This window comes from Peromyscus eremicus, chromosome 8a (assembly GCF_949786415.1).
Source record: "Peromyscus eremicus chromosome 8a, PerEre_H2_v1, whole genome shotgun sequence".
In the NCBI taxonomy this organism is placed as follows: domain Eukaryota; kingdom Metazoa; phylum Chordata; class Mammalia; order Rodentia; family Cricetidae; genus Peromyscus; species Peromyscus eremicus.
Genome location: NC_081423.1, coordinates 58,021,135 through 58,047,297, shown reverse-complemented (window position 1 = coordinate 58,047,297; position 26,163 = coordinate 58,021,135). Strand labels below are relative to the sequence as shown.

The window sequence follows — 26,163 nt, the reverse complement described above, 5'->3', positions numbered from 1 at the left end:
GCCTCAGACAGTGACTAACAGGGCAGGCCCAAGCCCTCAGACGCTGAGGACATAGCTGGGCTAGACAACATTCTCTACAGAAAAGAATCAGGCTTCCTAACTTGATTCTCAACTTTTTAATTCTCTAAAAACTTAGAACAAAACAGGAGCTTTTTTTTTTTTTTTTTTTTTTACTTAAATCATGTCACAGAATGGAGATGAGAGAAAATATCATATTGCTATAGAACAAAGGGATTAGAATGACTCTCAGCAATAATCTATTTAAACCACTGCTAGGAGACTGAAGTGCACAAAAATCTTCTCACTTGTTTACTCTGGAGGCCTAACTACCCATTGTTTTTACAAAAAAAATTCTTGGTGTTTAGTCTCAGTGAAACCAGGTGATGTCAACAGTAAGCAGACCTGACTTGCACACAGTAGGCATTCAAGTATACACTATACAGATACAACATGAACCCCAGGCATAGAGAAGACCTAAACCAAAGGACTAGTGTCAGGGCTTTTCTAGAAAAAGAGGTGCAGCATGTGCCTTCAGCTGGTCTCCATTACAATCTCCGCAGTCTTTAACTTGTTTTCAGCGCCTCCCACATTTCGCTTCTTCTTGTTAATTAGGCATTGGTCCATGATGTTATATGTGGCTTGCACTTGCTGCGTTTCTAGGCTTACAGAGTTCTACTTATGTTTTTCACTCTTTAAAAGATTTTTTAAATTTGTGTGTGTGTGTGTGTGTGTGTGTGTGTGTGTGCACAGAGATCAAAAGAAGTCATCCAATCTCCTGAAGTTAAAGTTACATGGGAACTGGGACTGAACCCAGGTTCTCTAAACTCAATAAGCCATCTCTCCAGCCTCTATCCTTTTTTCTTCCTTTTTAACAATAGGAATGTTACTGCTGTTTCTATCTTGCTGAATTAATGTTGAGCTCAATTTCCTCTTATCTCAAGAACAGTATGAGAGGAATATTCATGCAGGGACTGAAGTATGCCAAAATTGATAGACATTTTCTTCATTGAAAAGGACCATGTCTTACCTTTCATAAAAATAAAATTGGTGTTGGGCGGTGGTGGTGCACGCCTTTAATCCCAGCACTGGGGGTAGGTGGGTGGGGGAGCGGCAGAGGCAAGCGCATCTCTGTGAGTTCGAGGCCAGCCTGGGCTACAGAGTGAGTTCCAGGAAAAGGCTCCAAAGCTACACAGAGAAACCCTGTCTCGAAAAACCAAAAATAAACAAACAAACAAATAGAATTAGTTCAATTATCTCTTGCGCCGCCACCCCCACTCCCCCTCCCCTCCCCTCCCTTCCCGGCGTTTCTCTGTGTATCCCTGGCTGTCCTGGAACTTGCTCTGTAGACCAGACTGGCCTCACACTCACAATGATCCACCTGCTTCGGCCTCCCAAGTGCTGGGATTAAAGGTGTGTGCCACCACCACCCAGCTTCTTTTTTAAAAATTGTGTGTGTATGTGTGTTGGTGCACAGGGGCTCCAATGCATTCATGTATGGAAGTCAGAGGATAAATTGCAGGAGTCAGCTCTCTCCCCACCATGTGGGTCCACAGGACAGAACTCAGGTCATCAGTCTCGTAGCAAGCAGATTTACCCTCTGAAGCATCTCACCACCCCTAGACTAACTAACTTTTTGACAACAGATTTTACTCTCAAAAACAGAAGAGATCCTGGAAATTAATCTAGGCCAGAGTAAACCACCTCAGACACAGGAAATAATCTATTCCTTTTTAAAACCCTCCAGGGAAGGAAATTCCCAAACATACTCCTTCTATGAAATTCTTCCTTTTCTTCTTTTTGTTTTTGAAATAGTCTCATATGCATGCCAGGCTGGCTAAAACTTGCTATATAGCCAGTGATGACTTTGAACTCCTGATCTTTCTGCCTCCACCTCTTGAGTGGTAAAATTAGAGGTGTGTGCCACCACATGCAGTTTTTATCAGTGCTGGAATTGAACTCAGGCCGTACTGAATGCTAGGCAAGTAAACAAACCAACTGAGTTACCACCTTAGCCCTCATTGTCCAGCTGTTTAATCCTTCCTGTGGCTATTTACCAAACTTGTGGCTATTTACCAAATTTTATCTGTGCTTAAATATGATAATTTTAAAAGAAGGAATAAAATATAATTAACATTTAATCTGATAAAAACATCCTAAATAAGCCGGGCGGTGGTGGCGCACGCCTTTAATCCCAGCACTCAGGAGGCAGAGCCAGGCGGATCTCTGTGAGTTCGAGGCCAGCCTGAACTACCAAGTGAGTCCCAGGAAAGGCGCAAAGCTACACAGAGAAACCCTGTCTCGAAAAACCAAAAAAAAAAAAAAATCCTAAATATTCTTACCATACATTCTGAAGTAAGACTTAAATAAGCTTTCCAGTTCTAAGTTTCCAGTGAACAAGAAACAATCTAAAACTGTAGTTCTCCACAAGGGGCATTATGGCTCCCAACAAACATTTGCCTGGAGATATTTTTAATCACAACTTGGGATTGGAGTATGTAAGTACCATATAGTAAAAAGATGCTACAACACACAGACTCCCAAGGCTCCAAATGTTAATAGCACTGAAGCTCATGAACCTTGACACAGACAGTGTGGTACAGGAAAACCTACAGAACAAATCTAAGAGGGAAAAGGGAGAGCCAGATATAGCTGTGGATTCTGTAATCCCAGCATTTAGGAAGTGGCTGCAGAAAGATCAGAAGTTCAATACCTGGGCTACAGGACATTCTGGTCACAAGAAATAAGGAAGGAAGAAGGAAGGAAGGAAGGAAGGAAGGAAGGAAGGAAGGAAGGAAGGAAGGAAGGAAGGGAAAAGAGAGGAGAGAGAGAGAGAAGGGAAAAGGGAAAAGAGGTGAGTGAAAGGTAGTAAGAGAAAAATGAAACATGGCAAGAACTATACAAGATAAAGAAGTAAGAAGCATCCACTGTTAGTGCTTCCTGCTGTCCTGTTCTTTCACTAGTTACATCAACCATGGTAGCTACCATCGTAACTGCAGCTCTGGCACTCACTGGTGAGTAGCTTGGCTCTACTGTAACCTACTGGAATACCACATACTTTTCTCTGGTCTTTCCCAATCCATCTATTCCTTACAATCCTTCATTTCTTCATTCACACAGTTGTTAACCAATCACTCAGGATACAGCTGAGCTAGACAACGCTTCTGCCACTGGAGCACATGCTGACAGTGCCAGGGAGAAGTTAGAAGCAACTAACATATGTAGCTAATTTTTCCCAAGTAAATTTATTTCTAGTAGTAGAGAGTCTTTATCTTTTGAAATTTTTCCAATTTTCCCAAATCATTTCAAAATCTAAAATATCCTTGAAATGACCATAACTGTCACTCTTGCCCAAGATGATGCCAGATGAGTACATGTGAAACACACTGCTACTCACAATCCACAAGATGATGCCAGATGAGTACATGTGAAACACACTGCTACTCACAATCCACAAGATGATGCCAGATGAGTACATGTGAAACACACTGCTACTCACAATCCACAGGTCGGTGGTTTTTCAAGCAGGACAAAGCCTTTCAGCATCTCAAGAGTAAATACAAAGTATGTGGAAACTAAAATGACTCCTATTTTCCCAAAGGAAACCTATAGCACTACAGATAAACAAACTTACTTAAAAGTTCATGGCGAAAAGTAAAAAAGAAATAGAAGATTTGCAATATGCAGCCAATCACCTCAAAGGGCAGCTCACAATAAAACTTCTAATTCAGAAAAGATTAAAACCCACCAGGAAGTCGGGCGGTAGTGGCGCACGCCTTTAATCCCAGCACTTGGGAGGCAGAGCCAGGCGGATCTCTGTGAGTTCCAGGAAAGGCACAAAGCTACACAGAGAAACCCTGTCTCAAAAAAACAAAAACCAAAAAAAAAAAAAAAAAAAAAAAAAAAAAACCCACCAGGAATCCTAGTATGCCGGTACACTTGGGAATTCCAGCACTTCAGAAGCCGAGGCAGGAAGGTCACCAAATTCTAAGCCAGCCTAGGCTACACAGGAAGACTCTGTCTCAAAAAAACCAAAACCAATCAAACAAAAATCAAGCAGCAGACCTGTGAAGGGCTGCTACTTCTTCTCTTCAATGTCCTTTACCCAGGGAGGTCTTACACAGAGACACTTAGCACACATCTCCTTTGACAAGAAGGCACCATCAAGCTTTTGGATGATGAGTTTTACTTTGTCAGGAAAAACTTCTGATGCACCAGAGGAACACTCAAAATTCTTCCCAGGGACTTAGGGGGAAGTACTAAGCTTCTGCACACACTGCATTCCCTGGGACTTCCCATGGACAGGTAAATCCATGGAGGATTTGGGATTTACTGAGATCAGCAATGTGGCACAGGGGACGGGACACACAGAAAGGGGGATGGGTCAGAACACAGAGAAAGGCAACAGTTACTCTTGCTTTTGAGGAGAAATACAGAGATAGTTTTTCCCCAAGGAAGACCTTGGCAGCTGCACCCAGGGATGCAGCATGACCATCTCAGGCTCACTGGGGGCTAACCAGAAGACAGCAGCGACAGAAACCCAAGGGGACTAGGAGATGGGGCTGTCCTTAAAGAAAGTTTTAGGAAACGAAGAGAAAAGAGAGACAAAGATAGAGTGATATCTCTCAAACTTCATGAGCACAGTAGGAAAGAGAGAGAAGGGAAGGTGGAGGCCTCTGAGAATTCACACCCTGTGCCCTCAGTTACAAACACAGGCTAGTTGCTAACAATATTAAATTCCAAAATGACTTGTAATGTAGGGAAATAAAATAAACATCCTGCACACTTACCCAATCCGGGTAAACAGCTTCCCATGGGCATGGAGAAAACTGAGGATGAACCTTTTGTTCAGCTGCATGGGAAAAAGGGAGAGGAGAAAACAATTAAACTTTCCCCAGTTTCCTGTTACTGAATACAGTCCCCAGTGACACAATAACCTGGCCAGGGTCTAAAGGGGTGGGCACTGGGGATGGGAACCAAATGGACATGCCCAAACTCTCACACAGACCCAGGGCACATGCCCAACAGCTGCGGTTCAGCTGAGCCAAGGTAACAGAAGGCTCGGTGAGTGGACAGCACCCTCTGTTGGCAGTGGCAACCTGTGCAGAAATGGAAAGCAACTCTGAACTGAGCAGATTACAGAGGGAGATGCCTCCTTTCTGTGGAATCCAGAAACCACTACTAGATCCATAATTCTGAAATCCGGAAACAAAATTCTGACAGGAATAGAGTAAGTGATTCTAGAGAATCTCCTGATCCTACTTCTGAGCTATTTTTCTAGCTACATAGGAAATCAGGTCTCTGACAACTAAGGTTAAGGTATTCACCACTAAGGTGGCTCATCAAATACTAGCTTTTGACACTGGAGTTCTGGTCTGGTTCTGGAGCTGAAGATTAGAGTCTACGGAGACCAGGCATACAGAAGGCTGGTGGTGACAGCAGGAACCTCTGGCACTTACTCTCCAGTCCCAACAAATGCTCTAATGGAGAACCAAGCTGGAAAGTGGAATGTGGGTTTTTATGTAAAATGCTCTGGCTTTTAAGCATTAGCTACAAGTAAAAATTATCTGAACATTAAGTAAGTCCCAAGCCAGCCATATGTAGCATATGAGCCACCAGTTTGCAATCTTGACTCAAAGATTCTAGAAAATCTACCTCAGTCCAAAGAGATCATTCCTTTGGGCAAAATAAAGATGGGGGGGAGTGTTGAATTTAACTACAAAGAAAGTAGAGACAATGTAAACAACCCCACTATCTTCCCTGATCTCCTAGAAATAATATCTTATAGTCTGTCAGGGTTGAGACTGTTGACTTCTGTTGAGAGTAGTGGGGCACATCTCTAAACCCAGGACTGAGGCAGAGGTAGGCAGATCTCTGTGAGTTCAAGGTCAGCCTAGTCCACAGAGTGAGTTCTAGGACAGCCAGAGCTACATAGTAAGACCCTGCTCAAAATTTATAAAAAAAAAAAAAATTAAGAATGTTGATTGTAAGTGGGAAATTAGTGGGTCAGCAAGATGGCTAATAGGTAAAGGCGCTTACCACCAAGCCTGGCAACCTGAGTTCAATCCCCAGGACCCATGGTAGGAGAAGAGAACCAACGCCCACAAGTTATTCTCTGATCTCCAGATATGCAATCAAGCCTACACACATATATGCACTAAATAAATAGATAAATAAATGTAAAAATAAAAAGGTGACTACTAAAATAAGGAACAAATCCAACAGCCCTGGATAGTATACCCCCAAAGAATAAAAACTTTTGGGTCATCATCCTGCAGAACAGAACACCAATAAAATTATGGAATACAGAAATAAGATTTCAACATCAAACTTGGTGAATAAGCTTCCATTTTTATTTTTGCCATAAGTGAACTACCCTGAAGAGCTATTAAAGAGCGAAATGATGATGTGTGTGGTTTAAAAGCTCAAGCTAGTTACAGCATGCTATGTCAAGGCCAGTGACAGTGGGAAAGATTTTACCAACCATTTTACCAAAATTAGTAGCAAAACCTTGAACAGAGTACAGCTCTCAAGATCGTGTAGGAGAGAAGGATGGTGCAAACAGAGACTGCCTTCCCACCAAACAGACTTGAAGTTAATTCTTCCCAGACCATTGACCTGCTGTGAGGTATCTTAGGCAATTGATCCAAATTCCCTAAATTCCTTCCCCTTCCCTTCAGATCTGGTCTTGCTATATGGCCCAGACTGGCCTTGAATTCTCAATTTCCCTGCCTCCACCTCCTCAATGCTGGAATTCTAGGCAAGCATCACACCCATCCTGTTCCTTAGAACTTAACTTTTTTTTTTTTTAAGATTTATTTATTTATTATGTATACAGAATGTATGACTGCAGGCCAGAAGAGGGCACCAGATCTTATTACAGATGGTTGGGAGCCACCATGTGGTTGCTGGGAATTGAACTCAGGACCTCTGGAAGAGCAGTCAGTGCTCTTAACCTCTGAGCCATCTCTCCAGCCCCTACTATTATTTTATTTATCTATCTATCTATCTATCTATCTATCTATTTATTTATTTATTTTGGTTTTTTGAGACGGGGTTTCTCTGTTTAGCTTTGCGCCTTTCCTGGATCTTGCTCTGTAGACCAGGCTGGCCTGAACTCACAGAGATCTGCCTCCCGAGTGCTGGGATTAAAGGTGTGCGCCACCACAGCCCGGCTAGAACTTTTCTATAGGTATGAAATCATTCAAACAGAAGGATAAAGATACATGTACTCTATTCCTATTTAGCTTAGTTACTTCTCACAGCTATCAATTACAAAATCCTCTATAAGTTGCTTATATTTACATGTAAAGGATATTTTAGTAGGAAAAGAATTATTAGTAGTCCACTAATCCAAGCCTAAAGTTATCCCTTGAGCCCTAAGGCAAGCCCAAAATATAAGCTCCTTTAAAGAGGAGAGTTAGAATTTGAATCCAGGTCTTCTCTTAACCTTCTCTTAACCTCAGGAAAACACTTGTGAACTGATTCAATAGGGAGTGAGTGAGAACAACTGAAAAGCAATACAATTCTGCTTTTTAATTTTTTTTTACTGAATGGATAGGAAACAGTGAACCGGAAAGCTCCCGGAATAAAGTGAAACTCCCAAGTGATTTTGGAACATCCTGCATTACCCATACTTCCTAAAGGAACTTCCTTTAGATAGACAAGTCTACCTAATCACTTGAATCTATATTTACTACTATTATTCATATTTTGTTGTTATTTTTCCCGAGACAAGGTTTCTCTGCGTAACCCTGGCTATCCTGGAACTCCCTCTGTAGACTCGGCTGACCTCAAATAAATAAAGGTCTTACTGGCATAATTTCTCAACTAAAGGAAATAAAGGTAATTTTAGAGAAATTTTTTTTTGTTCTTTTGTTTGTTTGTGTTTGTTTTTGAGACAGAATCTCACTATTACCTGTCCTGGAAGTCACGGAGCTCCACCTGCCTCTGACTCTGCCTGGAGTCCTGGGATTAAAGGTGTATACCACCATACCACTATGCATAGCTGTCTGTTTTTTTTTTTTTAGGAGAACTTTAATTTGAAAGTACACATATACTTTCTCCTGACCTTGAGAACTAACATTTTATTTTCAGTCTAAAGTATCTGTTACCCTAACTTTTGTTCCACTTTGTTATCACCAAAACCACTTTAGTTAGGAAAGGAAGTAAAAATGTGGGTGTATCATAGAGGTAAAGCATGCTACCCAGAGCAAGCAGATTTGTTACACATTGATCAAAATAGGTCTTAAGAAATAGTTACAAGTGACTGACACAATACGAAGTCAGCTAGCACTGAAGCAGGATCTTTGGAGAACTCTAAAAACAAACAAAAAAACACAGAGGGATCAAACCCAGGGCCTTGCACATAGGAGGCAAATGGTCTACTACTGACTGTATTGGTCCTTAGTCTTCTGAGAAAGGGTCCATTAGGTAGGTAGTTCTGACTAGCCCCAACTTTTAATTCTCTCTGCAAGGATAAGATTATGGATGACCCTGAAAAACTCATAACTGAAACCAACTTTTTCTGAGTCAGGAAAACTTCAGCGTGAGCTTTTTTCTCCAACACATTACAACAGCCTGACTTCTACTTCTGCAACTTGTTTTTATTTTTTATGTGTACATGTCTGTGCAAGTATGTGCAGGTGCCCTAGGAGGTCAACTAGAGTTACAGGCATTTGTGAGTTCCCTGACACAGGTTCTAGGAACTCAAACCCTTTGGAAGAGAGCCAAGCACTCTGGAACTAACTATAGACCACTCAGCTATCTCTACAGCCTCTCTCCCCCTGTCCCCCTTTTTGAGGCAGGATCTCACTATGTAGACATGACTGACCTGGAACTCGCTCTGTAGAACAGACTGGCCTTGAACTCAGAGATCCACCTGTCTCTGCCTCCCAAGTGCTGGGATTAATGGCTTCCTAAATGCTGAGATTAAAGGAGTGTACCACCATGCCCGACTTTCTGCAACTTATTTTAATATACAACTAAGCAGAGAGAAATGTGACGTTATCTGCCTCTAAGTCATTCTTATACATCTGCCTACTATTCACCAGGAACTAAAACTGTCCCGAGAGATACTGTGGACTCCTAAGCTTACCCCAAACAGATACTAATGACAGTAGGTTCATGGGTAGGTCTCCAGAATGAAGTCTGTCTGCCATCAACTGAGATTCTGAGTTAAAAAACATTTTTAATTGCTCCTCAGCTGTACTTTGTTGTACTGTCACCCCTCCACACACACACATACACACACTGTAAAATGGAGTTTTAACTACTGACATTACCTAGCTCATAAATAAAAAGATTAAAATGCAAATAAAAGGATTCTAAAACCAGGTAAGCATGATGTTACACACCTGTTGTCCTTGCTCTGCATGAGTAGAAGCAGAAAGATCATGAGTTTAAGGTTATCTTTGGCTACATAGCAAATAGGAGGCCAGTTGGCTACATGAAACCCACGTTAAATACAGTAACAAAGAAATCTCACCAAGAAAACTAAGGTGAACTAGTACTTTAAAACCATCTCCTGCCGGGCGGTCGTGGCGCACACCTGTGATTCCAGCACTTGGGAGGCAGAGGCAGGTGGATGTCTGTGAGTTCGAGGCCAGCCTGGTCTACAGAGCTAGTCCAGGACAGGCTCCAAAGCTACAAAGAAACACTGTCTTGGGGGGGGGGGAGGTCTCCTTAGCTGAGAGTAGTAGCTCATGCCTTTAATCCCTACACTTGGGATGGAAAGGCAAGTGGATCAATTCGATTTTGAGGCCAGCCTGTATCTACATAGTGAATTCCAGGACAGCAAAGATTACACAGTGAGAGCCTGTCTCAAAAACAAAACAGAACCACACAAAACAAAACAAAACAAAACAAAAACCACAGAACTGTCTCCTTGGCATAAAGTGTTAATCTCGGAACCACTGAGTACTTACTAGTCTTTGAACCATCATCAAAAAGTTATCCTCAGCTACATGGTAAGTTTAAAGCTAGTGTGGGTTACATAAGACTGTCTCAAAAATCAACCAAACAAAAAAACCTGGGCCGAGCCTAGTTTCTACCTGTAATCCCAGTACTTCCAGGCTAAGGAAGGAGGGTCATTGTCATGGATTGGATGCAGGCCTTCACTAATGAGTCGAAGCCAGCCTGGGCTATAGTATGAAACCTTGTCTCAAAAAATAACAAAAAAATATTTTTTCTTGGGAAGTAAATGTTTAATATAAACCATAGAGAATATTCCTTAAAACTGCAACTAAGTACTTTGTTATCCCTGGAGCAAGAAAGAATACCTGCTTGGTGGCAGCAATTCAATGTCATACAAGGGAGATTCTAAAATGCACCCATTTCAATTCCACAGAATTGTGTAGAAAATCATTTTGAGGACAATAAGAATATTTAGAATTCAAAGGTGTATTTTTTAATTTTTTTTCAGAGGAGCATAAATTATCACTTTCTTGTTTTGAACCTATTTTCATAGGTATCAAATATTTTCAAAGTCATTCAACTTTTCTGTGATTGAAAAGGGGGTACTATCCTTAGATATGAGACAACACTGGTAAAAATCAAATTTCAAGAGTACCCATAAGTAAAAAGTCCAGGGCTTTTAGAGCTGTCAATCAAAGGCCATTCATTTGCCTCTGTAAAGGTTGAGCTCACAGGAAGCAGAGGATGTGAGGGTACCTGCAATGCTGTCTATTTGTCTCCTTTAGATGTGTGCTACTAAGGCAGCAAAATAAGAGGCTTACAAGCCAAGAGGACAGGTAACAAACCAACTGCCAATCCAGGTATGTTTTAAAACCTAAAACAAGGCCTACCAATTCGGAAGTTGCCAGGAGGCACTAGGATTACCTTGCTTGCTTAGACAGGGAATGTCTTAGAAAAGGCAAGATCTAAGGAAGTCATAAAGAGAGAAAGAGAGCCCTGGCACACAAAATGTTCTCAGTAGCATGGCAATCACTAGTAAAAAAAAAAAAAAAAAAAAAAAAAGTTATTTAGTAGTAGTATCAGAATTTTTTTTTTTTTTCTTTCTTTAAAGACAGGGTCTCACTATGTAGCCCTCCCTGGCTGGCCTGGATGGAACCCAGAGATATGCCTACTCTTGCCTTCTAAGTGCTGGAATTAAAGGCTTGCTCTACCACAACCAGCCTATTTTCAGGATTCTTTCTAGGATACAGATAAGAAAAAAAGCTCAGGTGAGCCAACCTGCATGACTTAAATACCTGTAGGATGAAAAACCAAGACAGATTAGTGGTTAAGAGCATGTACTGCTCTTCCAGAGGACCAGAGTTCGATTCCCAGAACATACATCAGGAGTCATTCCAACACTTCTGACCTCCATGGACACTTGCATGTGCATGCACACTCACTTAAAAATAAGAAAAACCTTAAAAAAATTCAGAATGGAACCTGAGTTCAATCCCCAGGACCCACATGGTAGAAGAAATGAACCAACTCCTACAAGTTGTCCTCTGACCTACACACACACACACACACACACACACACACACACACACACAGAAAATAGGTAGGTAGGCAGGCTGATTTTTTTAATCAATCCATATATTCCTTATTTGAAGCAAAGAGCCACACCAATGCTAAGGATGGTCAGGGATGGTGATTACACCCCACCGTTACTGCTGATCTGCTCTAAGAACGACAGCTCAATTAGCTATAATTAAGCACCAGTTTCATGCAGAGATCCTTAGACAACTGGACCTGAGACAGAAGAATTTAAAATTTAAAATGGGCCTTCTAAAACTACCTTTTCTGGACCAGTGAGATGGGCAACAGGTAAGAGGTACACAGGTAAGAGGTGCTGATCACCAAGCTTGACGACCTGAGTGGGATCCCTAGTGTCCACATACTAGAAGAAAACAATCGACTCCCCATAAGTTGTCCTCTGACCTCCACATATGCACATGGCATGTGTGGTCCCCTAATAAAGTAAAATGTAATTTTTTTTTTTAAAGTAAAACTACCTATTCTAGTTAATGAATCCCTTGAAACAATGGTTCTCATTCTTGACCTGTAGTTTATCATTGCCTCCACAAAGTCTTATGAAATATTAAAACAATTTACTATTACTTCATTATCTCCCTTAGAGCCAGTAGACGCTGGAAAGGAACTGGGTCAAATGTCAATTCAGCAGTCAACTCCAGAAAAACCCAGTCAGCAAGCATAGGGCCTGCTGAGCTTAAAATTATATAGCTATGGGGATGGAGGATGGCTTAGCGGTTAAGAAAAAGGTACTACTCTTCTAAACTACCTGAGTTAGATTCTCAACACCCACATCAGATGGCTCATAACCATTCCAACTCAAGCAGGATGCAGCTCCTCTGGTCTCTGAGAACACCTGTACTCACATGCACATGTCCACACATGCACACAGATATGCACAAATACACATAATTTGAATATTTTTTTTTTTTTTTTTTGGTTTTTCGAGACAGGGTTTCTCTGTGTAGCTTTGTGCCTTCTCTGGATCCTGCTCTGTAGACCAGGCTGGGCTCGAACTCACAAAGATCCACCTGCATCTGCCTCCCGAGTGCTGGGATTAAAGGCATGCTCCACCACCGCCCGGCGAAGTATTTTTTTTTTTTTTGGTTTTTCGAGACAGGGTTTCTCTGTGTAGCTTTGCGCCTGTCCTGGAACTCACTTGGTAGCCCAGGCTGGCCTCGAACTCACAGAGATCCGCCTGGCTCTGCCTCCCGAGTGCTGGGATTAAAGGCGTGCGCCACCACCGCCCGGCGTATTTTTTTTTTTTTTTAATACATACATAGCATCTCAGATCAGCCTGGACTACATGAGACCTTGTCTCAAAAAAGAAGGGAGAAGGTGAAACAGGTCAGCAGGTAAAAGCACTCGGCACCAAGCCTGATGACCTGAGTTTGATCCCTAGGACCCATATAATAGAAGTTGTCATCTCTAATCTACACACACACACACACACACACACACACACACACACACGAAGGAAGGAAGAAAGGAAGGAAGGAAGGAAGGAAAAAAGGAAGGAGGGAGGGAGGGAGTCGGGCAGACCAAAGATATGTGACTGTTCTGTATTTATTGCTTGTGTGTTTATCATCAGGAAAAAACGGGACAGAATGGTATGAACAACAACCACTGATTCTAAAGCCAAGCTAAAAACCCACACTCAAATTGTAGTTATGACACTTATTTACTTTGTAACCATTTGCAAGTCACATCAATTTTCTAAGGCTATTTCTTCACCCATAAAATAAGAATTATGAGTGATTTCATAACCCCAAGTGTATGTACATCACCTTAGTAATTTTTTTAAATTTTATTTTTTACCCTCTCTGGAGAGGGTTAAAAAGAATTGTTTCTTTGTGTCTATATGAAGTATGTACCTGTATACACATACCTGTGGGTATGCACATGCCATGGCACATCTGTAGAGGTCACAGGACATTCTTGGGTGTTGGCCCTCACTATCATGCTCAAGACAGACATTTTTGGATGCAAACACCAGGCTAGTTGGCCCATCCTCCTCTCTCACTGTGGAAGTGCTACTATTACACATGCTTTGATATCATGGCCAGCTTTTACGTGGGTTCTTGGGATATGAACTCACATCTTCATGCTTTTACCATTGAGCTGTCTATCCAGTTTCACCTGAGCCACTTTTTTTTTTTTTTTTGGTTTTTCCAGACAGGGTTTCTCTGTGTAACAGCCCTGGCTGTCCTGGAACTTTCTTTGTAGACCAGGTTGGTCTCAAACTCACAGAGATCTGCCTGCCTCTGCCTTCCAAGTGCTGAAATTAAAGTCACATGCTACTACTGTTCTACCACTTGGGCAGTGTGTGTGTGTGTGTGTGTGTGTGTGTGTGTGTGTGTGTGTGTGCGTATGCATGCCTACCTGGCTCTGCCTCCCAAGTGCTGGGATTAAAAGTGTGTGCTACCACGTTTGGCTCTTAATCAGCGTTTTTGAACGTCTTCCAAGTTTTCATGCGGGGTGGTGGTGGCACACACCTTAATCCCAGCACTCAAGAGGCAGAGGTAGGTGGATCTCTGTGGGTTTGAGGCCAGCCTGATCTACAGAGTTAGTTCCAGGTCAGCCAGGGCTACACAAAGAAACCATGACTAAAATAAAATTTAAAAAAATAGTTTTCACATCTCAGGGAGAAGGAGATGGGGGTCTCATGATTTAGTGGCTGTGATACATTATTTTAATGTCTGTCTGAAAAATATCTAAAGGGGCTGGAGAGATGGCCCAGCAATTAAGAACACTGACTGCGCCAGGCGGTGGTGGTGCACGCCTTTAATCCCAGCACTCAGGAGGCAGAGGCAGGCGGATCTCTGTGAGTTCAAGGCCAGCCTGGTCTACAAAGCGAGATCCAGGACAAGCACCAAAACTACACATAGAAACCCTGTCTCAAAAAACAAAAACAAACAAACAAAAGAACACTGACTGCTCTTCCAAAGGACCCAGGTTCAATTCCCAGGACCCACATGGCAGTTCACAACTGTCTGTACTTCCAGCTCCAGGAGATCTGACACCCTCACACAGACATACATGCAGACAGAACACCAATGTACACAAAATAAAAACAAAAAGAAAATGCAAAAAAAAAAAAACTCTACAGAATATTTCCTTGTCTGATAAGTCCATGAACTTGATTCAGACCTGTCTGGAAATGCTGTACTCCTGTCAGTCCAGCACTTAGGGGTGAGGCAGAAGGAGCATGAGGCCAAGGTCTGACTGGGCTATAAAGTGAGTTCCTGGCCTGCCTCAATTACGGAGCAAGACCATGTCTCAAATAAATAAACAGATATAGACAGACAGACAGACAAATAAGCAAATAAATAAAATCTATCTTAGGCCCAGAGGTGGTAGAGCATGCCTTTAATTGTAGCATTCAGGAGGCAGAGGCAGGAGGATCTCTTTGAATTTGAGGCCAAGCTAGTTCCAGGACAGTCAGGACTGTTACACAGAAATTTTATCTTGAAAAACAAACAAACAAACAAACAAACAAACAAACAAACAAACAAATAAAACCAGGCATGGAAATGTGTATCTATAATTCCAGTGTTGGGGAGTCAGAGGAATTTCTTGGGCAAGCTGGCCAGCAAGTCTAGATGAGTCATTGAGAGACCCTGTCTCAAAGACAAGGTGGAGGAGGCCGGGTGTGGTGGTGGCGCACACCTTTAATCCCAGCACTCGGGAGGCAGAGCCAGGCAGATCTCTGTGAGTTTGAGGCCAGCCTGGACTACAAAGCAAGATCCAGGACAGGCACCAAAACTACACAGAAAAACCCTGTCTCAAAAAAAACCAAAAAAAAGACAAAGTGGAGGGCTGGTGAGACTGCTCAGCAAATGGGCTGTGGCACAAGCCTGACTAAGTTCAATTTCCAGAACCCACATATAAGATGGAAGGACATGACTCCTTTAACTTCCACGGGTGTGTCATGGCACACATACTCATCATGCATTCATGCATGCACAAACACATTAATAATAAATAAATAATCACATAAGGGAACAACTGAAGACACCCAGCACCTATCTCCATCCTCCACATACACAAATATGTACTGCACACACATGAACATATATACATACATACAACATACACAGAGAGAGAGATAATAATATAACTAACTAACTAGCTGGGCACTGGGACCCTCAACTGTAATACCAGCACTGAGGAGGCAGAGGTAAGAATCATCAAGAACTGGAGGTCATCCTGCTCTATATAGCAAGTGCCAGTCCAGCTAGGGCTACACACTAAGCGCTTGTCTTAATAAATAATTGAATGAATGTTCCCATGCTCATTTGCATTTATTTACATGTTGTCTATGGATGCTCTATCTCAATAAAGACAGAGCTGAATAGCTGCAACATAGGACATATGGCCCACAAAATCTAAAATACTTATTATCTGGTCCTTTCTAAAAAGGCCTATTGATACCTGGTCTAAAACATAACAGTGGTGTCTCAGCTTTTCTAGATACACAATGCCTGAGGATTACTACACATACATTGGAAATAGTAATGACTCTCATGTGCTAGGAAGCAAAGGCAGGTAACAATGAGGAGTACGATTGAAAGAACCCTTCATCCCAAGATATTCCAATACCACCCACCTCTCACCACCTTAGGAAAACTCCTCATTTACAACATTCCTTCAAAACTACCCAAAACTAGAGTTCTGTCTGGATTTCCACTTTAGAAGCCACTACAGAGTTAAGTGGCAGGGTGAAAAGAGAAGACAATTAGGCCAGATGCCTCCTGAACATCTTTAAAAGTATCCCTAAGCAAGGGAAAGTATCGGATTAAGATTTATGAGTCCCTATACTCTGGTTTGACAATCTGTAGCAACCTACTGAAAAGTGCCACCAAGCTTCAACTCTCAAGGTATCTAGAAAGAGAGAGAGAAAGTTCAGCCAAAGGGCAGCACTGTTGCTCTGACTGGCTTACTTTCTGAATGACTTTTCTTTCTGACTCATCTCTCTCAATGTCTGGGAACTCTCATGCCTATTTATGCCAAATAGTAGAGGAGCTGAAACACCTTGTGTCTGTGCTGTCTTCAGGCAGGGAACCAGAAAAAAGGTTCCTCATGGGCACCTAACACAAACCTATCTTGTAAATGAATATATTGACAGTATAAGAAAGATGGTGAGGTCCTTCACATACTGTCAACCTATTCATTAATTCATTCACTCACCACTCAACAGAAACTCACCAGGTATCCTCTGTGTACTAAACACCACACATAAACTGTGAAGAAGGTAGAAATCATGACTGGGAATAGGATGCTATGGGTTTAAACAGCAGAAGCATTAGAAAAATTGTCTCAGAAGGTATCCTTAGTTTAAATCTGAAGTTTAAGGCAAGTAGTTGGTACTGGAGGGGTTAAGTAGTCTTGACTCAGTGTATCGTAAACAAAGAAAACAGTGTAAGCAATGGTCCCAAGAGTAATATATTGCAGGCTACCACAGCAAGGTGAGTGAGTGACACTACAGGAGGGTAAGGCAGGCAAGGATAAGCTGTAGAAGCCCCTGACAAAGACTTTGATCTTAGGGCCCATGAAGGGTCTTCAACAGGTAAGTGACATGAGCAAAGCTATATTTCTAAAGGTCATTCTAGCTACTAAAAAGGTTAGGGTCTTGAGGATGGGATGAGAGTTAAAGGCAGGAGGCTAGGCTGTTACTGCATTCACCCAATGGCAATGGACTCAGAGAAGAAAGTAAAGACAGGACTGGGTATGATCACTCCACACAAAGACAACTATGACACCTATCCATAAGTCCAGTGGTTGTAGTTCCAATGAGCCATCAGCAGAAGCCCAGAGCCATGGAGAAGTCTTCAAAAACACACAAGATAAATACAACACTGAAATAATTTTTAAGAGATAAATTAGGAATTATTTTCTTTCAATGTTTTTTCTCAAGATTTATTTATTTTATATGCATTAGTGTTTTGCTTGCTTGTATGTATGTATGTACATCATATGCATGCCTGGTGCCCAAGGATATCAGAAAAGGGCATCAGAGTCCCTGCAACTGGAGTTACGTACAGATTGTTGTAAGTAGCCATTTGGGTTCTGGGAACTGACCTAGGTCCCCTAAAGGAGCAGTAAGTGCTTGTAACCATCTGTCCAGTCTCCTTTTCAATGTCTTTATATGGCCTAGCATGGTACTTATATCTTAAATCACATGTACTAAGTGGCTGCTGAAAACCTATTGCAGATTTAACAGATTGAATATGTTGTCCACATAATACACACGGATGGGCACACACACACAAAGCTACAATAATAAACAGTACACTATTAACATTAATGCTGCAGGGAAAGTGCACACTTACCACTGTCTGTAACCATCTCTGAGAACATAAATGATCTTTTCTGAGGGTAATTAGGCAAAACACAGACAAAGATATTTAAAAGAAAAGAGTCTATCAAGATTTAGAATCCTGGGCTGGAGAGATGGCTCAGAGGTTAAGAGCACTGGCTGCTCATCCAGAGGTCCTTAGTTCAATTCCCAGCAACCACATCAGGTGGCTCACAACCATCTATAATGAGATCTGGTGCTCTCTTCTGGCATGCAGGCATACATGCAAACAGAATACTGTATATATAATAAATAAATAAATCTTAAAAAATAAATAAATAATTAAAAAAGATTTAGAATCCTGATCTGTAGTAACAGTTTCATCTGCTGTGTTCCAGTCCAAATGACTGAGCTAAAAAATGAGCACAATTCACATCAGAATAAAACCCCAACCTGGGAGACAGCTCAGTTAATAAAGGCACTTGAGTACAAGCCTGGCAACATGAGCTCATCCCCAGAACCCAAGTAAAGGTAGAAGGAGCAAACTGACTCCACAAAGTTGTCCTCTGACTTCCATAGTGCACCACAGCATACACAACACCCTCCACTCCCATCATGTATGCCCTAACTACATGGGGGTATTAAGCACTTTACAGATAGTTAGTGTGACTGAGTTTGTCACTAATTAAAACAGCTATTACATTTCCTGGACATTGTGACTCTAGTCCAGTGGTTCTCGTGGGTTGCCTAAGACCACCAGAAAACATAGATATTTACATTATAATTCATAACAGTAGCAAAATTTTAGTTATGAAGTAGCAACAAAAATAATTTATGGGTTGGAGAGATGGCTCAGTGGTTAAGAACACTGGCTGCTCTTCCAGAAGTCCTGAGTTCAATTCCCAGCAACCACATGGTGGCTCATAACCATCTATAATAGGATCTGGTGCTCTCTTCTAGTATGCAGATATATATGCAGACAGAACACTCATACATAAAAAATAAATTTTAAAAAAAGAAAACGCTGAAGTAAAATAATAATAATAATTTTATGATTGGAGGTCACCACAACATGAGGAAATGTGTTAAAGGGCCACAGTGTTAGGAAGGTTGAGAACCACTGCTCTAGACTGTGAACAACTCATTTTTATAACCCAGGCTACATGGAGAGATGGCTGAGAAGAGCTGACTGTGAAGATTAGCATCCCTCTAGCATTTCTGGGCTGCCATGTGGCAAGAGCAATGCAAATACTAGGAGCTCAGTGGGGTTGGAGAGATGGCTCAGCGGTTAAGAACACTGGCTGCTCTTCCAGAAGTCCTGAGTTCAATTCCCAGCAACCACATGGTGGTTCAGTGGGAACAAAGGGCTGAAGGGCTGTCTATGCAGTGCTCTATTACTCTGCCCAGCTCTGTAAGCCACCCATACAGAAAGCAGCATGTCCTCACACCTGATTTAGTTACCGGATTTCACCTATTAGATTCTGGGGCACAGGCCCCAACCTAAGGTCACACTGAACTCACAGAGCTGGTTCTATGCTATAGAGTCAAAAATACTTGCCAGGTGGTAGTGGTGCATACCTTTGATCCCAGCACTCAGGAGGTAGAGGCAGGCAGATATCTGTGAGTTCAAGGCCAGCCTGGTCTATAGAGTAAGGATAGCCAGAGCTACACGGAGAAACCCTGTCTTGAAAAACAAACAAACAAACAAAAAAAACCCAAAAGATACTCAGACACAATTAAGACATGAGTGGTTTAAGTTTTCCTAGCAAACAAAGCCAAGTATGTCACATTCAATCACAATAACAACAAGTTCTGCCAGGCGGTGGTGGCGCACGCCTTTAATCCCAGCACTCCGGAGGTATAGGTAGGTGGATCTCTGTGAGTTCGAGGCCAGCCTGGTCTGCAAAGCGAATTCCAGGAAAGGCGCAAAGCTACACAGAGAAACTCTGTCTCAAAAAAATAAAAAAAAACAAAAAAAACAAAACAACAACAACAAAAAACAATAATAACAAGTTCTATCGACTCTTCAATACATAAGCAATGTTCTAAGCACTTTATACACACTATTCCTTTAACCTTCAATCGTCCTCTGAGGTTAAGTACTACTTTCCAGGTTACAGATGAGGAAATGAAGCACAGAGAGGTTAGGCAACTGCCCAAGGAAAATCCAAACAGTCTGCTCCAAAATTTGGGCTCTTGATCTTCAGCAGAACCAGAGGACACGGCAGATACTGATGTAAAGACTAAACTCTAACGGAAATCTCAATTACAGCCCTCTAATAGTCCCCGACGTCATTCACTGTGAAGTTTTGAAGATTAAGGGAAATGAGTATGTACAGTCCAGATACTATTATAACAGGTTGGTGGAAGCACTGAAGTGCACTCTAAGAAAACACCCCTTAAAACCGGGCGGTAGTGGCGCACGCCTTTAATCCCTGCACTCAGGAGAGAGGGCCAGGTGGATCTTTGTGAGTTCGAGACCAGCCTGGTCTACAGAGTGAGTTCCAGGACAGGCTCCAAAGGTACACAGAAAAACCCTGTCTCGAAAAACCAAAAAGAAAAAAAAAAGGAAAGAAAGAAAACACCCCTTAGGTATGGAGGTACCTCTCTGTAACCCCAGCATCTGAGAGGTAGAGGCAGGAGGATCAAAAAGTTGAAAGTCATCCTGGGGTACATAAGACCCTCCCCTCCCCCAAAGGAGGAAAACTAGAAAGAGGAAAAAAAGACCATTTTCCACAGGAATAAAACAGCAACAACAATGAAACAAATTTTTAAAAACCCAAAATTTTTCTTGGAAAAATTCACAATCTGATGATTAATAAGGAAAAAGTTCAAGAGTCAAAAAAATGTAAGTATACATACATGCTATATACAATCCAGAGGAAAACATCTGCAAACACAATCTCTGCCCACCTACCTACCGTAATACAAGAAAACCCCTGAACCTCTGAGGAAAGGGAGAAGAATGAACCTAAGAATCAAGGGAGAATGAAGCTTTAGTCTAAGGCAGATGTGGTTATAACAATCATTTTAGTAACTACTCTGCTGTGGGTACCAAAAAGCAAGTCACCAGCATACAGGGAGCGCTGGCAACTTCATGCAAGCTTCACATTTAAGCAAGGCACCAAATAAGGGAAGGATTCTGGCGCATCAACTCTAGGAAAAGTGTTTCGAGTTAAAAATGGCTATTCAGGTTTGGATGTGAACTTCTGTATCTGCTCTTTATCAACAGAGGCAACTCTACCTCACGGGCAGCTAACAGCAGAAGGAGAAAACTGAGAATCAAAATGGCTCACACAGGATAACCACAGGGCCTGGTACAGCCTGCCATTCATTTCCTTACTATCAAAGCCAAGGCTGCAAATATGGTAATGCAGAACTCAGACCCTACCTGACCTGAAGTCAGCACATCTAGGAGCAGGCAGGCCATGATGTCTCTCCACACCCCCACCCTCAGCCACAGTTCAGGAATAAGGTGAAAAAACCACAGCACTGTTGGGGTGAGACCCAGTTTCACTGTAACTAGAAGTAAGGCTGCTTTCGGCGAGGGTAGTTTAATGGGCTGTTTTATCAGGTTCAGTTCTTACTTTTTCTGTGCTATTTCTGAGACCAAAACTAATAATTCAAGAGAACATCTCCCCCCCACCTCGCACCCGCCCCCTCGTTTCTGTTACTGTACTGCTCACTCCAGGCTAGCTGGCCCTCACGTTCACAGACCATTCTCCTGGCTTCACCATCCATCTTGCTGTAACAGTGCTGGGATTATAGGTGAGTACCACTGTACCAACTTTTTACAGAGGTTCAGAGGACTGAACTGGGCTGTTAAGCTTGTGGCTAGACCTTTTATTCCCTGAGCCATCTTCCTGTCTCCCTCCATTCTTATCTCTCAACGATCAACTTGAACATGCGAATCAGAAAGCATAAATATTAGCTGTTTCTTGCTTTATTTGTAATGCTCACTCACTGTTTCCATTAAAAATATAAGAAATATTTAAGTTCAATGCTAAAAGAGAAGAAAAGAGTGGGGGTTGGGGATTTAGCTCAGTGGTAGAGCGCTTGCCTAGCAAGCGCAAGGCCCTGGGTTCGGTCCTCAGCCCTGGGGGGAAAAAAAAGAGAAGAAAAGAGTGAAAGTGATATTAGTATAAAACCACAAGGACACTTTATGACAACTTATCAACTTGTACAGCACTCACAAACATAACGCTTCTCTGCTATACACTACAACCTTTTTTCTTTTTCTTTTCTTTTCTTTTTTTTTTTTAAAGATTCACAGCCTTTTATTTAATGTTCTTCCAAAAGTCTCTACTCTGGGGTCTGAATAGCTGGCTCATTGGTTCAGAGTGCTTGCTGCTCTTGCAGAGGACCTGGATTTGGTTCCCAGCACCAAATTCAGGCAGTTCACAACCACCTGTAATTCCAGTTCCAGGATGTTCAACACCCTTCAGGCCTCCATAGGCATCTGCATGTATGTGTTAGGACACATAAACTCATACAGGTACCACATACACATAAATAAAATAATTTTTAAAACTTTTATTCTGATACTCCCATATGTCCACCCCTAACCAAGACTTCTAATTCTGAGGCAGCAGAAATGAAGGTGATTATGCCAAAAGTTTGCAGTTCCCCTTTGAAGCAAAAAGCTGCACTGGAAGGGATGGAGAAATGGCTCATCAGTTGCTGCTACTGCAGAAGACCTGGGTTTGGTTCCCAGCACCCACAAGGCAGTGCACAGTTGTCTGTAACTCCAGGTCCAGGGGGGTCTGATGCCCTTTTCTGGCCTCCATAGGCTCTCGCACACACGATGCACATACATACAAGCAGGCAAAATACTCATATATATCTTTAAAAAAAATAATTTGTTAAATACTAAACCTCTACCTATTTTAGACACAGAATCCAGAAAAGACAAAAAGAAATCTGCTCACAGAAACATTAGAAATTTAGAAAGGCATTCTAGAAGACCTGACTCCTTATATGCTCTGGCTTCAAGGACATCATCTTAGGGCACCAAGTCTTCTGACATATGTCACTTATAAGGACTTTAAAAGCCATACTGTTCTCCAGATCTGTCCAGAAGTCTAAAGGAAAACCTGCCAAAGAAATTCCTCAGAGAGAATGTCAACTGCCTCAACACAGTTTGCTATACAAATTAGGACCTAGCATCTCAGAGATTTGTGGCACATGTCAGCTCAAAATTTCATTAGCAACTTAAGCCAGAAACTCTCCAGAAAAACGCAAATCCACAGAGACCTTGTCCCACCTTCTTTTCCCTTCTGCTTCAGTAGATGCAGTCCTACTATGCATGTAAAAGGCAAGAAGAGGACTTATTGTTGATGGTTACAACACACAAGCATAACTTATTCCTAAGCCAAGCTGGGTTTGACTCAGAAAGCTTCCCAGAATGATGGAAGGCATGACTTCAGAGTGAGTCAACCTTAGTTAATGCACAAAGTAAAGCAGAGAACTATTTAAAGGATTCACTTCTAAGACTGGGCCAAATCAATCTACTTTGTGATGAATCCTGAGTTTCAAACAAGCGATTAGACTTCATCAATGTGGACATCTGTACTATGATCCAAGATATTCCAATGACAGATGCTCAGCTAGAAATCCAAGAGGCAGCCACCCCTAACAGGTTTTCCTTTCTTCTTCCCCTTTTTCTTTTTTCTTTTTTTTTTTTCTTTTTTTTGTGGGGTAAGTATCCTGGAGCACAGAGCCAGAGCCTCATGCATGCTGGGCAAGTGACTTATCACTAAACTACTTGGCTACATGGTCAACTTTTTTGTTTGTTTCTGAGATAGGGTCTCACTAAGTACACCAGGCTGGCCTCAAACTCACAGAAATCTGCCTACCTCTGTCTCTTGAACTCTGTAATTAAAAGTGTGTGTGCCTCTCCACCCGTTTTCATTTTCTGGGGTTTTTGTTTGTTTTTTTAACACAGGGTCTTAAGATGTAACTGTCTGATCATGTAATTACAAGCTTCCTGTCTCAGTCTAAGAAGCTAGCATTACAGGCTTATAACACCATGCGAGGCTTCCATGCAGGTTTTAACTATACTTTGTTTTTTATCTATATTGTTCCTTGCTGTCCACATCCGCTTTTGTAAAGTACGTGTGTCTGTGTGTGAATATGTGCATATGAGTGCACTGTCCTCAAAGGCCAGAGGGTGGATTCCTCTGGAGCTGGAGTTGGTGGTTATGAGCCACCTGTGTGTTCCAGAAACTGTAATTGGATTCTCTGCAACAGTACTAGCTCTTAACTGCTGAGCCCACATCTCCAGCCCCCACATCTACCTAAAGAACCTCTTCCATTCCTCAAAATTAAAAGCATAGACTATCTTTCTGCTATTTTTCTCAGATGACCCTTAATTAACCTCTATAACCTCTTTCTCCCCTCTATGACATTGTATCTATTTATGTTATCATATTTGCAATACTTCATTCTAAGTACTTATAGATCTATTTCTCTGACTACAACATACTTCTGAGGGAAAAACTAACATCATTTACTTCCCTACATGCAGTACCTAGAACAATAGAATATAAAAAGTACTAGTTTAATATTTATGGAAATTACCTAAATGGGTAGGGAAAATTGATTCTCTCAGAAAGTATTAGCTAACCTTAAAATAGTTTTTATAACTGGATAAGTAGGTCAAAAGGGAAAAAGAAAAATACTCATATAAAATTATGAAGACAGTTATTTAAAGCAACATAGAAAGGTATATACTGTACTAGAAGACAAAACATTTAAAAAAGGAAGAGGAGCTGGGGCAGGGGGTTAAAGAGGTCACAACCCAAATACATTCCAGCAAGCCCTTTACACTTATTAGAGGAAGTTACCAGTTTAGTTAAGCTCTAACCTCTCCACAATTAAAGGATTACTCTGAATAACAAGTTCACGAATGCACTTAACTAACTATATAGCACCAAGAGCATGAAATTTCTCCCATGATTTCCACAGGTGGCACCATGTAAATCAAAAATTATTTGCTTTAATATAGGGTGAGTATATACCAAGTACAAATGAATAAGTAATGTATGTGACCAATACATTGGTTACTTAGCTCTAGGGCAGTTCTAGTCATAAATAACAGAACAGATGTCTAATGGTTCTTATATTAGATGGTTAATACATTTAGATCCACAGACAAAAAACAATTTAAAAATCATGGAGATACTTAAAAATGGAAGTGTTTTAATTCCTTCTGATCTAGTCTATACACTAATTCTCAGGAGGATAAAACTGAGCAGTAACTTCAATACTAAATATTTATGAGTAAAATAAAAGGCTTCCAAGATGGGAAAAACCCGGAGTATCCCTCAGGAGCCAAAAACAGTCCACAGACTGGAGAGAGACCACGAGCCAAGAAAACAACTATTTCATATTCTTCTTAGCTGAAACATCATATCCAAAATGGTGAAAACAGAGTAGACAGATGAAGTTCTGGAACATTTAAGAGCAGAGAAGAAATGCAGAACAAGAGAACTATGGCTATATCTCCCCAAGAGTAAGGTCAGAAACAAAAACCAATATAGGAAACCATGAGCAAGGCAACAGAGGGGAATCAAGAAGGCTGGTGAGGTCTCTTACCCCACACAAAAGGCAGTGTTATTATATAGTCCTTCCTACATCACAGCTGCAGACTGAACAGGGTCCAATGTACCGGACTCACTCTTAGTGGAAGACTCTTCACAAACTAGAAGCTAGATCCTAAGGGACAATTTATAGTACACCCTCACGTCCATGCCAGCTGGCTGCAACTCAGCAGCTGATTGCTCCCTTGTCTAACTTGGTAAGGAGCCAGAGGAGGACTTTTCATAGTCAATGCTCCCATGCTGGAAATTCTCTAGCGCCAGAGTTCTGGCTTAAGTCAGGATATCAGGTTATTCATGAGATGCCAAAACTATATCTTTACATTGGCTTTGAACAACTCTCTCAAGTATACCATACAGATTCCCACAATCTCCAACATCATATGGACACTAAGGCCAAAGACAGCAACTTCTCACAGTAGAAAGAAACAGCTTTTTAAAGTATGAGTAACATCAAAACAAATTTTTCATAAATTATAAATCAATGTCACCGACTCTTAAAATGGGCAAGTGGACAATACACTCAATAGTTTCCTTAAAATCTACTCTACTTTTCTACTTACTGGGCACTCTCCCTTTTTTACCAGGTACTCAAATTCTCCCTCCCTATTGTTGACTTATTCTATGAAGATCAAACCACAAGTCAGTTTCTCTAAGAGGAAATGATGAACAAGGGGTGTGTGTGTGTGTGTGTGTGTGTGTGTGTGTGTGTGTGTGTGTGTGTGTATGTATGTGAGATCAAACCAAAATTCATGGTCCTCAACTGGAATAGCACTCCTCCTC

At 41.5% G+C, this 26,163-nt stretch overlaps 1 protein-coding gene across 3 annotated transcripts in view; it reads right to left on the bottom strand.

The window, feature by feature from the left end:
- Smg6 (SMG6 nonsense mediated mRNA decay factor) overlaps positions 1-26,163 on the bottom strand; it is a 246,475-nt gene that overhangs the window by 176,569 nt on the left and 43,743 nt on the right. For all 3 annotated transcript variants that reach the window (XM_059271180.1, XM_059271179.1, XM_059271181.1), the window contains one exon: positions 4,788-4,849. In XM_059271180.1, coding sequence (XP_059127163.1) covers positions 4,788-4,849 — 62 coding nt within the window. The remainder of the gene's footprint in view (positions 1-4,787; positions 4,850-26,163) is intronic.